Source organism: Lycium ferocissimum, chromosome 2 (assembly GCF_029784015.1).
Source record: "Lycium ferocissimum isolate CSIRO_LF1 chromosome 2, AGI_CSIRO_Lferr_CH_V1, whole genome shotgun sequence".
Classification (NCBI taxonomy): domain Eukaryota; kingdom Viridiplantae; phylum Streptophyta; class Magnoliopsida; order Solanales; family Solanaceae; genus Lycium; species Lycium ferocissimum.
This window is the reverse complement of record NC_081343.1, coordinates 69,462,240-69,479,605: the sequence shown is the minus strand read 5'-3', so window position 1 is coordinate 69,479,605 and position 17,366 is coordinate 69,462,240. Positions and strand designations below refer to the sequence as shown.

Below are 17,366 nucleotides of genomic sequence, written 5' to 3'. Positions count from 1 at the left end.
TTGGAGGCAAGTCACTACTGAGATTTCGTGGCCATCTGCTGCACTTCACAAGCTTACTGGCATATGCAAAAAATAAATATCTTTATTACCTTTCGTTTAAAGTAAATCTTTTTCATTAGCATAGTAACTGGCCAAATCCATTGGGAGACACCTAAAGTTAACACGATCTTTCACGTACATACCTCAACTTAGGGGTGTTCCTATTAAGCACTTAGACTACCAGAATTTTATTCCAATTACACACTTTTTGTACATTCAGTTAAATATGTAAGGTATGTGTAACACACTCGCCGATGACGTGTCAAAGTGACGAACTAAATGAAAACATGTGGCATATATACTCAAATAATTATTAAAAAAAATATTGTGAATAAAAAACCTATTTTTTTAATTTTAAAAAAGGGTAACATTTCAACAAAATAGAAAAGGAAAAAATTTGCAGCTATCCAATCGACTCCCGACCACCTCTTTCTTTTTCTTCTCCGACCATCTCCCCCATCTCCTCCTCAGTAATAATCTTATACACAAGATTATTTTGGATAACCCATGTCTTGCATCAAAATTAATTTAAAGAAATGCCCTGAAAAGGTTTGAACAGAAACAAAATAAGACACAGACCTACCAATTCCTTTCCTCTATGGAGAACAAGAAGCAATCGACAAAAATCCCCCTACCCTCATCGCGGCTTGCGTGTTCTATCGGCGCTGGCACAAACACGGCAGCTTTCTCGACCCCCGTATCGATATCTAAAAGATTCTCAAATTTCATTTGCTTTGTGGTCTTTTCCACTCAGCTTACTCCAAATTCTTTGGACAATCTCGATCCTTCCATTGGCCGGTGAAACTGTCCCATGTCCTTGCTTTACCTTTTTTGCTGATAGATTATTGATTTAATTTGCCACGCTAGAGAATGAGAGGAGAGGAAAAGGTTGGATATATGGTGCTGTAGTTGCGGTGGCAGGGTGGTGATGTACGGTGGAGCAAGTTTGGAAGGAAAGAGGAGGAAAAAGAAGCAGTAAAACAAATCATTTGCAAAACTAGAGTCTTTCACGCGCCTGTTTTAGGTGATTCACTGTTCAATAGGAACATCCCTAAATTAAGGGATCTAAGTGAAAAATCGTGACCTTAGGTGTCTCCCAATGAATACTAGTTATTACCCAGAGAAAGGCTCACGCCATTTTCAGCCCTTGCATGTGGCTACATGCCTAGCATGCGGCTACATGCCTAGCATGCGAAAGTAAGCCAAAAATACAAAGTGTACCCATATTTCAGAAATACACGAGACAACAAACATCTCACCAAATTGAATCTAAACGGGCTCTCCTTCATAAGCAAAGTTACACCGTCATTTGTTTGCCTCAGGTTAAACACAAAGCATAACATACAAAAGTCCAAAAGCATACTCCCAATTAGGATTAGAAATTGTCCACCTAACAATCCCCAAGCCGGATCAGGTCCCAGCTTTCCTACGGCCAACACGAGCAACAAAACCAGCCTTGATGGGAGCAACTGATCTTCCAGACCCGCACTGCAAGAAAATAAACAAGAACAATTTTGCATCATTCAAAATTTTCCTTTTACCCTTCTCAAATTAAGGGGGGAAAAGGAAGGGGGAGGAGCAAATATTCAAGCAATTTTGCAAAGTGAAAATAAGAAAGCGGTCATTTTCCTCTTTTTTGAGGTAAAAAAAAGGCATGCCATTCTTCACCTCTATTTTTTTTTTTTTTGGAAGGAAGTAAAATCAACCATTCTTCACCTCTATTTCAGCTTAAAGAAATAGGAATACTGAAGCATTCTTCTTTTTTTGATTGGTTAAAGAGATGGGAATACTAAAGCATTCTTGAGGGTAAATTCTCAAAAGAACAAAAGCATAAACAACTCATTCAAGAAAAGCAACCCAATATAAATTAAGATAAATGGAAGGCCTGAGATGTCATATTACTTGGGCATATGATCTGACAATGTGAAACTTCACGCTGTCCCGGATGCCTAACCAGTAGTAGCCTATATTCTAGAGGCACCGGCACTTGTTCTACAAAAGCGCAAAGAGGAAGCATGTATACACCCCACCACATCCTGTATCCCATGGTTCCCAAAAGAAAAGAAAACCTCAAAATACCTAAACAATCATCTGTCACATATGCCCTTTCATCAAGTATACATATATGTTGATAACGAGCAGCCTCCAATAAATTCTATGCTTCTACATTTGTTCCCTAATAAATAATCAAGTCCTCAGCAAAAGCAATTTCTACATAAGCATCTCGTCTTACCAGTACTAACTAGACCCGTACTCAATAGCTTATGATATAGACAGAAAGATCTATACGTTTATAAAGAACATTCAAAGAGAAGCAGTCAATCAATTAACACAAAGATACCATAAACCGCTCAGAGAGGACAAAATTATGTCGATTAGGGGTATCAAAACAAACTAAAGATTACATACCTAATTAGATCTGGGATTTTAGGGGTTGATCTTAAACCGGGTCGACCCGAAATCGAATAAATGGAATTCAAAAGAATGCTTAAATACAGATCTCAATTGCAATCAAATGAAGGGGATTGTGTTTACCTGTAATAGAAAAAAACAAAATACACTTCACAAAAGATACCTATACAATAAATAATTATAGAAACCAACACTACATGAACTTACACTTTTAAAAACAAAGGTACTTTGACTTTCCAAATTTCGAGATTCAAACAAGTCACCGCAATTTTTCTCATATATCTTTTTGATATTTTGAATTGTCAATTATTGTGACTTAATGTATTTTTCACACAGTTTTCAAATATGTTTAATTCAAAATTAAACTGTGTAACTTTAGAAATGCGACAGAGGGAGGGAGTATAATATATTACCTTTAGGAATAAGGGAAATGAGGGATAAGCAAAAAGGAGAAGAGTAAAGAGGCATAAATTGGAACACCCTTTTCTCTACTCCTTCTCACCACAATATGATGTGCGTCAATGGCTTCAGGTGGCCCTTTACCCACGTTATGTGTATTTTCCTACTGCTATTGCCAATGCCTCCGCCATCTCCCTAATGTTGTTATATGTCAAAAAAGATAACAAATTCGAGATTTGACTCTGAACGGGTTGATCCGGACGAGTACGTAGATAATATCAAGAGGCTGAATCAGAGATAGTACAAGTTTCAGCATCTGGATTCTTTGAAGATATTGTTAGATAATCAAGCGGGCGGATCGGTTTTCGGATTCGCTTCGTAAAGCTGGGTGGAGCTCCGAAGACGTATCTTACGCACTCGGGTTTGATTATCGACCCGAGAAGGAGAAGAAACCGGCTAAAAGAATCGGGAAACTGGCTGAGTCGGTATCGCGTTCCAAGTCATCAGCATAGAGTTGGGTTACAGGCTACCGGCAAACATCGAGATTCCTTTTTTTTTTTCATGTTCTTTTTTAGATTTTCGAAACCTCGGGTTTGGTATATGCCTCTTTTTGATATTCAGAGGGGAAAAAAAGAAAAAGAAAAAGGTAAAAAAACAAATATGCGTTAATGTATTATTTAAAGTATAAAGAATTTCAAAAGGGGGGATAAACTACGAGAAAGTGTATTGAAGTTGTTTCCGTATTGGAATATATAACCTGTTGGTAAAATTTTAATGTTATACAGGTCCAAGTTCTTTATAGTTTGTTTTTAATTATATTTCATCGTGTTTGATATTTCTATCTATTACTAGTTATGTGAGGCCCGGGCTTACTCAAGATATAAAAGTAGATATTTTAACTAAAGAAATATAATTTGTGTTAGTACAAGTGTACAACAACAACAACAACAACAACCATATACCCATTGTAGTCTCACAAGTGGGTAATTATACGAAAGCAAAATTTTCATTTCACTCCTTTAATATTTTAACTTCCATTTTACTTCAAATCAAATGTGGAGCCAGAATTTGACATTTATAACTTATGTATCCTAATTTTCTGAAGTTATTTAGTTCTAAATAAATAATCTATACATAGTTAATGAACTTTTAAGACAAATACATAATTTAACTTGTGCAGCGGATGGAGCTGCTCCTCTCTTAATTAGGGATTAGGGGTTCGAACATGGATATGGAAAAAATCTTTGGAGGAAGCGCTCCCCCCGAATAGGCGCGATACAGTGCGAATTATCTGGATTAATTGGGCTCAAATGCGGATATCAAGCACCAACTAGAAAATCAAAGAACATAAAAAATGAGATAGGAGGTTCGATAGCTTTTCAAAAGTAGACCTTAAAAACAAAAAATAAAAAAATTGACTTAAATAAATAAGATTAGGACCTAAAAGTAATTAATTAAAAAGTTTTAAAAAATTTTGAAAATTATTGTGAGGATTACAAAAGTCCCCAGGTTCGATAGCTTTTGAAAAGTAGACCTTAAAAATAAAAAATAAAAAAATTGACTTAAATAAATAAGATTAGGACCTAAAAGTAATTAATTAAAAAGTTTTAAAAAAATTGGAAAATTATTGTGAGGACTACAAAAGTCCCCACATTTGCTCTTATATATAATACTAGTTATGTGAGGCCCGGGCTTACTCAAGATATAAAAGCAGATATTTTAACTAAAGAAATATAATTTATGTTAGTACAAGTGTACAATAACAACAACAAACTATATACCCATTGTAATCCCACAAGTGGGTAGTTATATAAAGCAAAATTTTCATTCCACTTTTTAATATTTTAACTTCCATTTTGATGAAATTATTTAATTCAAATCAAATTTGGAACCAGAATTTGACATTATAACTTATGTATCCTAATTTTCTGAAGTTATTTAATTCTAAATAAATAATCTATACATAGTTAATGAACTTTTAAGACAAATACGTAATTTAACTTGTGCGACGGATGGACTGCCTTCTATAATTAGGGATTAGGGGTTCGAACATGGATATGGAAAAAAAATCTTTGGAAGAAGCGTTCCCCCCGAATAGGCGCGATGCGGTCACGAATTATCTGGATTAATTGGAGCTCAAATGCGGATATCGAGCACCAATCAGAAAATCAAAGAACGTGAAAAATGAGGTAGGAGGTTCGATAACTTTTGAAAAGTAGACTTTAAAAACAAAAAAATGGACATAAATAAATAAGATTAGGACCTAAAAGTAATTAATTAAAAAGTTTTAAAAAATTTGAAAATTATTGTAAGGACTACAAAAGTCCCTGGCTCGATAGCTAAAAGTGACTTTAAAAACAAAAAACAAAAAAATTGACTTAAATAAATAAAATTAGGATATAAAAGTAATTAATGAAAAAGTTTTTAAAAATTTGGGAAATTATTGTGAGGACTACAAAAGTCCTCACATTCCCTCTTATATATAATAGTAAAATAGTAATATATAAGTGTCAAAGGAGAACCAACATAGCATTAACAAATTGTACATTGAGCATTCCATGTTGTATCCATCTATTTCTATTATATTATATTATATATATTTCTATTATATATAAGTGTCGAAGGAGGACCAACATAGCATTAACAAATTGTACATAGAGCATTCCATGTTGTACCCATCTATTTCTATTATATTCTATTCTATAGCCGAAGGAGAACTAACATAGCATTAACAAATTGTACGTGGAGCATTCCATGTTATTTCTATTATATATAAGTGCCAAAGGAGGACTAACATAGCTTCACCAACTTGTACCAAAAGCTTTACACCTTGTACACGCAATTAATGTTTGTATCATAAGCTATATAACTTGTACACTTTACTCAACTATTTTTTAATCCACTTGGATATATGTCATAGTACTTAATATTTATTCCCTTCTCATATCTAGACGTATGCACTTCAATTTTAATTTTCTAACATATTTATTTCCTCCATGTACTTTTACTTGTTCGATTTTGACTTTTTCCGTTCTCTTGAATATTTATTCTCTCTTCTCATGTATAGACGTATGCAGTTCAATTTTAATACACAAATTTATATTCTATGTATTTATTTATGTGTGTGTGTGTGTGTGTGTGTGAAGAGAGGACTAACATAGCAATACAAATTTGTACCACAAGCTATATAAATTGTACAGTTTAACCAATTACTTTTTTATCCCACGTGGACATATGTCATAGTATTGAATATTTATCTCTTCTCATAGATACACGTATGCACTTCAATTTTAATTCTCTCACACATTTATTTCCTCCGTGCACTTATACTTGTTGACTTTTCAAGTTCATCAAGGTTAATAAATAAAGTACTTCCTCCATCCCATATTACTTGGCCACATTACTAAATAATTTTTTTATCCCACGTGGACATATGTCATAGTACTGAATATTTATTCTCTTATCATGTATACACGTATGCACTTCAATTTTAATTCTCCGACACATTTATTTCCTCCGTGCACTTTTACTTGTTGACTTTTGACTTTTCAAGTTCTTTAAGAATTAATAAATGAAGTACTCCCTCCGTCTCATATTACTTGGCCACATTACTAAACTATTTTTTTATCCCACGTGGACATATGTCATAGTACTGAATATTTATTCTCTTATCATGTATACACTTATGCACTTTAATTTTAATTCTCTGATACATATTTATTTCCTCCGTGCACTATTACTTGTTCACTTTTGACTTTTCACGTTCTTTAAGAATTAACAAATGAAGTACTCAACATTACTAAAAATATATGTCCAAATTACTTGTTCATTTACAAAACCAAGATAAAATTAATTAAATCTTTCTCATCTTACCCTCTCCGTCCCATATTACTTGGCCACATTACTAAAAAACTGGACATATCCCTTTGGCTTTCGTCTCGATAGGTGTATTATTATACATTTTCCCAAAAGAACATTCATGTTTTCGTAGTTGCAAGAATTTTCTTCGAACAATTGGGTCCCGGGATCTTTGGCTTATGCCATGTGCTCCATGTCATAGTACTAAATATTTATCTCTTCTCATGTATACACATATACACTTTAATTTTAATTCTCCGATACATTTATTTCCTCCGTGCACTTATACTTGTTAACTCTGACTTTTCAAGTTCTTTAAGAATTAATAAATGAAGTACTTCCTCCGTCCCATATTACTTAGCCACATTACTAAATGACTTTTTTATCCCACGTGAATATATGTCATAGTACTGAATATTTATTCTCTTCTCATTTATACACGTATGCACTTCAATTTTAATTCTCCGACACATATTTATTCCCTCCGTGCACTTTTACTTATCCACTTTTGACTTTTCACGTTCTTTAAGAATTGATAAATGAAGTATATATTTTATCATAATATTCGTATTTATTGGTGTATAGTCTCAATAGCCTCAGAAAATGATTTGAAAATGAGTAATTAATGTGAAGGGTAAAATAATAAGAAGAAAAATTTCTTTCTCTGGATATGTTAACGTGGATAAGTAAAAGTGAAGGGAGAGTGACTTTTATCCCCCGCTTTCCTTCTTATGTCAATACTTTACTTATTTTACTCTCCTTTGCATTTTCTGATTATTGTTTCTTTACATTTATAAAATGTATTGCTTTATAGTTTCATTTCGGAATTAAAATTTTAGTAATTTACGATGTAACATATATCTTTCTAATTTTGATTTCTTTGTAACAATTCTTTTTATCTATAATTGTTAATATAAAAAATTATAATATATTTTTTAAGTAATTTAATAAAAAAATTATTAGTTTTGCTTTTAAAAAATTCAATATATACATTAATTGACATGGATATCAACATGTCGGTATACATATAAGATATTAAAGAAATTAAAAGAAAAATTTAGAATCAAAATATTAATTTTTCCTCACATTCTTACTAATTTTCTTTTTCACATCGATGAACAACTTTCATTGTCATGACAATGAGAAAAAAGTCCGATTCTTTCCGTCTCAAAGACTTAATTCCATCATATGTTTTTAATTTTTAAACTCCATTTTTAATTATAACTAAAGTAATGGTACATAATATGTTGCTATATATAATAACAATTAGAATGTTTTTAAAAGTTATTTTCAAAATACAAACCTTAAAGACTAGCTAATTAAAGTGAATAGACATGTTTGGCCCGTGCATCTCAGGGGCATGTATTGCTAGTTTATATTATATTGGGGTACGATTAAAATTGTATTGCTCCAAAAAATCTCAAGGTAAAGCATTTATTATAAAGGTTACTTTATACTCAATTCTTGAACCCGAATTTTTTTGTTAAAATTAACGAAGTATTTACTATTGGGTGTACCACAAAATCCCACATTACTAGCTGAGACGATTGGGAGTGAATATATAAATAAGGTGTAGGAATTTAATAGTATGAGGCTTTTTGAAAAAATTGTGCTAGCTTGATTTAAAATGGGCAAATTATATCATATTAAGAGTATTTGCGCGCTGCGGGCTGATCTAGCTCCAAAACTTTACCACTCCACCCTTTCATTATGGGTATTATGCAGCTGCAAAGTGTTTTGGTGAACTTATAATAATGTAGTATGCTAGAGTTGGTAAGGATGAGAAGGTGGCACAGGTTTCGAATGGGGAGTGCACGTGTGTGCCTTTCTTTGGGAAAAGAGACGTTGCTTTAATGTCCCTCCCTTAAGCTTAGCCTTGTATCAACCCAGATCAATGGCCTAAGATTGGGGTTTGAGTTTATGCAGTAGAGGGGTGGTGGGGGGTGGGACAGTGTCATTGCTTTCGGAGCCTAAGACTTTTCTAACTCAAAAATAAATTTTAAAACCAAACTAACCCGTTAAAAAAAAAAAAAAAAATCAAAAGAACTTTCACGCAGAATCGGGTTAAACCCCTCCCCCGCACTTTGACCTTTTTATTCTTTGGAAATCAAACTCAAAATTAAGCTTTTTTTCATAATTTGACCGAAAATTAGTCACGTTTCAAAACACCGGAATATAAATATTTTATATAGAACTTAATATCTTTTTTAGCGTACAATAATGTCAGCTCATTACATCAGGTATACATATATGTTTGGATCATCATTTTAGGGGTTGTAAAGTGCTCCGAAGTAAGTTTGGAAACTTGTTATCTTTAAGTTTTTTTTTTGGTACTTTGACCGAAGATTAGTCACGTTTTAAAATGACGGAATATAAATATTTTATATAGAACTTAATATTTTTTTTAGCGTACAATAATGTCGTCTCATTACATCAAGTATACATATATGTTTGAATCGTCGTTTTAGGGGTTGTAAAAGTGCTCCTGTCATGACCCGACTAGGGGGCCGCGACGGGCACCCGGTGCTACCCCCACCCGGCACCCCTTCGCATACATCTACATAACATCTAGGTGAGCCGTAATCATTTCATGCGCATTCTACTTATACACCATAATAGTCCTTGGACGACAATCATCATATATCATATCACGGGCGTACATGCCACAACAACGTACATGGGCCGACGAGGCCGGCAAAAAATGATATACAAAAATATGGGCGACAGGCCGGACACATCTATCCACATACACGTGACTACGAGCCTCTGCAAAGTATGACATATCATATGGCGGGACGGGGACCCCTATGCCCGCCCATTATGTACACGAAAGAATGAGTACCAAAAGCTACGGCTCGAAGAAATGGAGGCTGTTGTGCGACCTGCGAATGACGACTATGGGTCAAGTACGTGCTCACCATGCACCTGCGGGCATGACGCGGCGTCGCGACAAGGACGTCCGATGCGAAGAATGTGCGAGTATGTGAACGCATGATCAACGTCGATATAGAGAAGCACGGTGAACACATATGCGGACGTAGAAGGAAGACAACAATACCATCATCATGACACTTACTTGCTTTTCATAGGGACTTTCCATTTCTCATACGTATTTGTACCCACATGTCATCATCCATAGTCCATAATAGTACTGTTGCCATAATTTGTGCTCGTATTCGTGTTCATATACATAGTCTTACTACATTCATATTCATATTATATTCATAGTTATATCATATACATAACACGTACACATATAGACATACATAGCGTACACGACCGTACAAGGTTCGGTGTTTTATACATATTTGGCCAACCAAGGCTCAAGGTTATACGTACCTCGGCCCTACCAAGGCTCGATGTTATCCGTACCGGCCCTACCAAGGCTCGGTGTTATCCGTACACCGGCCCTACCAAGGCTCGGGGGGGGTATTTATCCGTACCTTAACTGTGCGGTGTGCGCGCGTTACGTCGTCGTATGCATACTCTATACATATATATATACATACATATATAAATATAAGCATATACTCTACCCGGCACCATAGGCTTGAGGTTTCATTATAGCCCTTCATAGGCACACATACGTCTAATAACCCGTAGCATCTTTCCATCATTATTATTAACGTCATCATTATAGGCTTCCTCGTCGCATGAGGTGCGTAGTACAATCGTAAGTACATATCAAGGATCGTGAGCTTATGAGCTCGTATATCAATCATTTGGAAACAACATATTCATATAGAGGAATTAGGAAATCGGCCAAGAACCATGCCTTATGAAAGAAGGGTTAGCCTCACATACCTTTTTGTCACACTATTCTAGCTTGTACGACTCCTTCCAATGATAGCGTTTAACCTTCATTAATATCATAACAATGGCCATTAGTCATTCACGTTATACACGTTATCTAGGTTTCTCAATTTGCTTCTAATTCACCCATATTCATGGTCATAATACCCAACTTTGTCCATTCGTCTAAAGTTGTCTAGTTCATGTTCTTAATACCATTTATAACACATTTATCTCACAACCCAACAACATTTATGATTCAATTCCAACTATGTCTCAAAACGTCACTATTCATCATTCATAACCCATTTTGCTATTCTCTTTTAATGACCAAGTATTTCAACTCCCAAATACCTTAAACAACATATAAATATCATGAATCTTACCTTAGATGTTTTAGGAACAAGCCTTGGTTGCTAATACCCCTCTTTGAGCAAAACCTTAGTTTTTCTCCATATGGATTTCTTGCCTTGGATGATCTTTGATGATTTCCTTTACTCTAGATTCACTTATTCAATGTTGTTGATCCTCAAATATCCTTGAAAACTTGTGTAATAAATGTAGAGAGAGATTCTAGAGAGAAGTGGTGTAATGTAGAAAATGAAATAAAACAAGTCTTGGTCCTCATATTTAATGACTTGAAAAATCTGTGCTGAAGTGAACAGTGGTCGTCCATGGAGGTTTACGGTCCGTATTTCACTTTACGGACCGTCCCTCGTGGTCGTCTTTAACCTTAAGCGAACCGAAGCTTTGGCGATGCGTGGTGATTTACGACCATGGTTTACGGGCGTATTTCACTTTACGGTCCGTCCACCGTGTCGTTTTTAACCATTCTCTCGGTACCGGCGAAACTCGAAGCCTTGCATGGCAGATTCCGATCGCCCGGTTTTACGGACCGTATTCCACTTTACCGGTCCGTATTTGGACTTCACGACTGCGGCGGTTTTTGCCAACTTTCAACTTTTCACATTTCTAGACTTTTTATTCTATTCGTTCCCATCCGTTTACATACATTGCCCATGAAACACTATACACTCGCACTCCTCGCACTCATCACTAGTTCGTCCACTTGCGTACCAACGAAAAATTTTCCGAGGTGTAACAGCTCCGAAGTAAGTTTGGAAACTTGTTATCTATAGGTTTAATTGTCATATTTTATAGGGTTTTAATTAATCTAGGACGTCGCATGAGTTATTATTAATCGACAATAAATACTAAAATAACTAATTATCATTAAAAAAAAAAAACCAAAAATATATATAATATTAACATAAAATGTACATTTTATTTACAAATACACAATCTCCTAACGCCTAAGGCCAATCCCACCACCCCTCACTATCATCGGGATCCTCTCTCCTCCTCTTAACGACAGGATGATTTATGTCATGATTATCCTTTCTTCCTTTCTTCGAGCCACCGGGTGAAAATATGTTTCATAGGAGACGGCGGTCGAAACCGGTAGCCTCGGTAGATGCCTCGGGAGATGACTCGATCGAAGGGAGACCCGGACCACAAAAGAAAGAATGAACACGAAATAACATATAAACAATTTAATGTTTCATAAACTAAACATGAAATAACATATAAACAATTATTTAATAAATTATTTCTTTGTAAAAAAAAAAAAAAAAACACGTGTGTCGACGACCTCCCGAGATGGTGGTCGGAGGGTTCCTTGTTCTCCTCAACGGTCTCCCGAGCGCTACCCGAAGTTCAGCCGGAGGTGGAAATGGGTCAATACGAACAAGAGGAGACGGGTCCACGAGCGCGAGAAGAATGAACCTATAATACATGTAAATAATTTATTTTAGATTAATAAAATAATTAATTAATAAATTATTTTATTGTAAAAAAACAAACATGTGTGTCGACTGGCTCCTGAGATGGCATGTCAGAGGGCTTCTGAGCGGCCCGCAGAGCTGGAGATGCGAGATGGTGCCGTAGGCTTTGAGCGTAGAACGAAGAAAGTAGTCATCGAAAATAATATCCAAGTTTATGTTCTCATCTCCGTCTCCCGTATGTAGATCACTAATCGGCACCTGTGGAAATGATGATCGGGATCGTAACGTGGGAACATCTCGGCGTATATCCGGGTCTGCGCGGGTCGACGGCACGGATGAAGAAGGGATGTCCGTGGCCGACGGGAGCCTCGACGGGCTATATCGTCGTGCTCATCTACTAGACCCTGCGACGGCCCGACCACCTCTGCATCCCCTACCACCTCCTCGGAACACCGTGCGGTACGAGGCTGCGGAGCGAGCTGCGGAACATCTTTATCGACATGATGCCATTCCTGTGCCCGTGTCATACCAGTGTCGGTAAACTGAACTATCCGTGCTGCATATGCTACTATCCAGGGGTCGGTGGACTCCGTACGGGGAATGCTCTCATGACGTATCATCAGAGTCATCCGTAGCTGCATATATTTGTAAATTTTAAGAATTGAATAAATTCGTATAGTAATACATAATAAGACGATGGATTAAGTTTAAAACTAATAAAACTTACCAGCGCCTCGTACGCTCGAGAGCCGATGCGTATCCCCCGGCCGTCGGGACGCGACGTCGAGGGTTGGCAATCGAGGAGCGAGTGATACGCGTGTACCACGTCATGTACTCATGGATCGGAGTGTCGTGTCCTACCGCCGCGAGTCGTCATCCTCGCGTTCCGTGCGTCAACTTCCCAGCGCGTATGCGCCCGCCATACCGCACCGTCGATCGAACGCCGGGTCCCCGGAATAGTGGCGTGCTCCCGATGTGTGGCCGCGGGTATGTTCTATACATACCTCGGGGCGCGTCACGCGTCTAACCGATCCCTAAACGGGAGAATACACGTACGTCTCCCGTACCTGCGTACGGCCTCGCGACCATCTGCGCATATGGCATATCCTCGGAACATAGTCGAAAAGGTTGAGCGACTGTGGGGTGAAAGGTCTCGAACCTAGTCCACACCCATATCGTAATAGTCATCAAAAAAATTATTTATCGATCGTTGTTTCGAAAAAATATATTTAGTGTTTTATTACCCACACTTAAATATCTTACACGAAGAATAGGGCTAAATGCAATGACCTCGAGCCTCTCCCGTAGAGGCTCGATCAAATCCTACGTACATACGTAAGCCGAGACAACGGCGCCCCCGGCCGTAACATCCCGGTCGGGTCTAGATCCTCGATAAAGAGCGGATACCTCGGCGCTCATATCCGCGCCCGACGTGTTCGAGAACATGATGCCCCCGAATATGATGAGAAGATATAAGCGAGCACGTCGGTCAACATCAACCTGAGACGTCGCCTCGCCAATCAGATGCTGCGGATGTACGAGGCGCAAGTGGGCATGGAGGGAGGACCACAACACCCGACTCCGTCCACGCATATCCATCTGATGAGGCACGAAACCAGTGAGCCTAGTTAACTCCTGGGGATACGATAGGTGCGGAGGCTCCACTCTATACAATGCATGTCCATTAATATGTAGACCATAAATCACCTCGACATCCTGCAGGGTGATGGTAGCCTCGCCAGTGAGAAGATGAAATGTATGGGTCTCCGGTCGCCAACGCTCGATCATGGTCGTCACTAGAGCCCTATCGTGCACAAGCCGACCAACCTCGATGCACTGGTAGATACCGCCCCGACGTAGTATATCTATGACACGAGGATGTGAGGGAATAGCCTCTAGAACATCCCATGCTGACTTCCCCGAACGGGTACGGACCACTCTTGGGGAGATGCGGTCGCATCCCCCATACATGCGGGACCTATGCTCACGGTAGATAAAGTACCTCTCTGTTGTCGAAGGGGCCCAGCTCCATGGAGGTGTCCTATCTATTTTAGGCATTTTAAATTAATCATTAATACATGAAGTAAGGATTAAAGTGGTATATTTTTTTATGCATTTTAAATTAATCATTATTTTTTTAATTAATCTATAATACGTAGTATTAGTTATGTAATCTTTTACCGAGAAATTATACAAAGGATTGAATCCTAAGGATTTTCAATTTCTAATTAGCAAATAAATAAATTAAAAATTAAAGATATAAAGATTAATAATTAATAATTAAAAAATCAAAAAAATTAACAATTAGCATATAATTAATAAATAAACAATTAACTAACTAATCAAATAATTAACAAATTATTAACAAATAAACAATTGTCTTAACAAAAACTAAATAAATAATTAGCTAGTCTAACAATTGAAATAACTAATCTAACAATTAACAAATACTAAATAAACAATTAACAAATTAACAACAAATAAACAAATAAAAAAAAAATTTAAAAAAATTAAAAAACGGGCAGAAACAACCCTTTTGCACACAAAAAAAGTAAGTAAAAGTTTTTTTTGGTCCATATCCGTAAATAATACACAATAGTAATGCTTAGGTTAATAATGTCATAGAAAAATCGTAGTAAAATACCTAGGTTGAAGCTTTGATTTTGAGTTTTGAATTGAATTATTGCGCTTTATTCAAAACGTTCATCAGGCAATATACAAAAAATATTGACTTTTGGGTTTGAAATTAACAAGAAAACGATGTTTTTGATCGCGTGGGACCTCGGAAAGCGACCTTTAATGACTGATTTTTTTTTTTTTAATTGGGGGACCAATGGTGGGGAAGAAGGAAGGGGTCGATTTATTTCATGTCTTTTACGCACAGATTCTGTGTGTAAAAGAACTTAAGTGTAAAACTACTGTTTGGCCTATTACACACAAAATTTATTTTTGGTTCTTTTTTTTTTAATGGGTTATTTTGGTTCCAAAAATTTATTTTTGGGTTACAAAAGTCTTGGGTCCATATTAGTTGCCCTGTTTTGCTTTTCGAGAGTCAAGTTGATTAATTTTGAAGCTAAATTAAATTAGATCAATTTAATAGTTTAAAATTATAATTTGTATATTCAAAAACTATATGAAAAGTACTAAAAGTTGCACTTCATCTCATATTAATATGAAAAAATATATCTCAAAATGATGGTCAAAATTTATACAGTTTGATTTTTATTTTATTTTTAAAAAAGTGGACAAGTAATATGTTACAGAGGAGTATATGTTGTTTAACTCAATTAACTAGAAATTTTTTATGATGGGTGAGACACAGCCAACAATAAGTTGTGTGAGGGCTATTTTTTGACAAGTGCGTTTGTGGTCCCTCCGTGTCAATACTCTTAATTTCTCGATCTAACACTTTTTTCATTTCTTCAAATTTTCGTCCGTTTCACATTTGTAGTAGTTCTTTGGTTATTTTGTTTCTTTCATCCAAAGCCTCTTCTCCATTTTATTCTAAGTTACTCGAACTCGCCTAAAATATCATCGAGTGCATGTCGGATTCTTCAAAAGTAGTGTGTTTTTGGAGGATCCGACACGGGTGTGGCAACTCTTTCAAAGAGTCCAAAATAACTTAGAGTTTATCTCAACACTCTTTCTCTTTCTTTTTCAAACGCCAAAACAAATAAATGAAATTCGATTGAAATTTTGTAGTGGAGTTATATTTGTTAGAATTATTTAGTTATGAAGTGTTGGGTTCTATAGAGTGATTGAGGTTTGACCCAGGGTGGAGTCACACTTTAAGTTATGAGTTTGGTTTAAACTTTATATTTGTATTAAAAAATCATTTTATATTTATAAATAATATATTCAGATCCTAGTGACAAAAAAAAAAAAATAGAATCCATAGACTAAAAATTTTGATTTCGCCTGTGATTTGATCTCATGACTTTTGAGTTAAGCTGTAAATGTGAAATGAAGGGCCTTTATGTCCTGCATATGAAAAAGAAAAGAATGTATAGGGCATGAAAATGAAGAGATTTTCGTCACTCGCTCGAATTTAGCTCTGAACCAAGATTCTTTTCCTATATTATTTTTTTACACCTTTTTCATAAAATGTAACTGTCTCATTTTTTCGAAAATGGGTATTTGATTGTTTGTTCCGAAAAGGCAAAAGACATTCTCGGAAAGGCATCAGAAAGGCAAAAAGACTTTCGAAAAGTAATTTCACACTTTTTCTTTTTACCCAGCCTTTAGCTATAAATATAGAGTCCTTGCCTCATAATTTCCACGCAATTTTTTTAAATCTTCTACATTATTTTATTTAAATAATAACTCGAGTCATATGTAGTTTATTTTTATTCATCGCATCTGGAGGATACCGGAGTTTGAAGTATTATTATTCTAATAAGGTAATTCCGTTCTATCATGGGAGGAGTTAATCTTATACCTCGATTACTGCGAAAGAATTAAATCCCTTAATAACATACAATAAATTTTGTGAACCCAAAGTTTTGTTATACAATTTATGTTTTTTTATAAAGGCACAAAGAGAATAAGATCATCTTTATGAAGTTCAGTCTTTAGCCATATTAGGAAACACGGTAAAAATAAAAATGATCAAATTTGGTTTAATATTAATTCATTTTTTCTTATTTGATTTTTGACAAATAAAAATGAAGACTATGAAAAGAGGAGGGAAAATGAAATAGAGGAGAGGAAAAGGAACGCTCTAAAAGGTAATATCGGATTTTTTTATTTATTAAAAATAGATAAGTAAAATAATTTTATTTTACTATTAAGGGATTAGTAAGAGGAAACGGAGGGAAGTATAAAATATTCAGATTAGAGTGAAGTAATTAATGTAAATAAAATTTGGGGCACATAATAAAATGATGCCCCGCCAAATTTCATCATTTCCCTCTCTGCCTAAGCAGCTTTAGCGGTTTATCTCGAGTTTTCATATAGGGTTCTCTTCAATAATCGCTTTTAACTTTTGATAACACACAACTCTACAAATAAACCCTAACAATTATAGCCGCAAAGACAAATCGCTCGGTCTTCTTTGCTCCAAGTAATATAATCTTTCTTCTC

At 35.8% G+C, this 17,366-nt stretch overlaps 1 protein-coding gene across 1 annotated transcript in view; it reads left to right on the top strand.

The window, feature by feature from the left end:
• Nucleotides 1–17,161: 17,161 nt before the first annotated feature.
• LOC132047160 (E2F transcription factor-like E2FF) overlaps nt 17,162–17,366 on the top strand; it is a 55,455-nt gene continuing 55,250 nt past the window's right edge. The window contains exon 1 of the mRNA XM_059438078.1: nt 17,162–17,292. Coding sequence (XP_059294061.1) covers nt 17,291–17,292 — 2 coding nt within the window. The 5' untranslated portion in view covers nt 17,162–17,290. The remainder of the gene's footprint in view (nt 17,293–17,366) is intronic.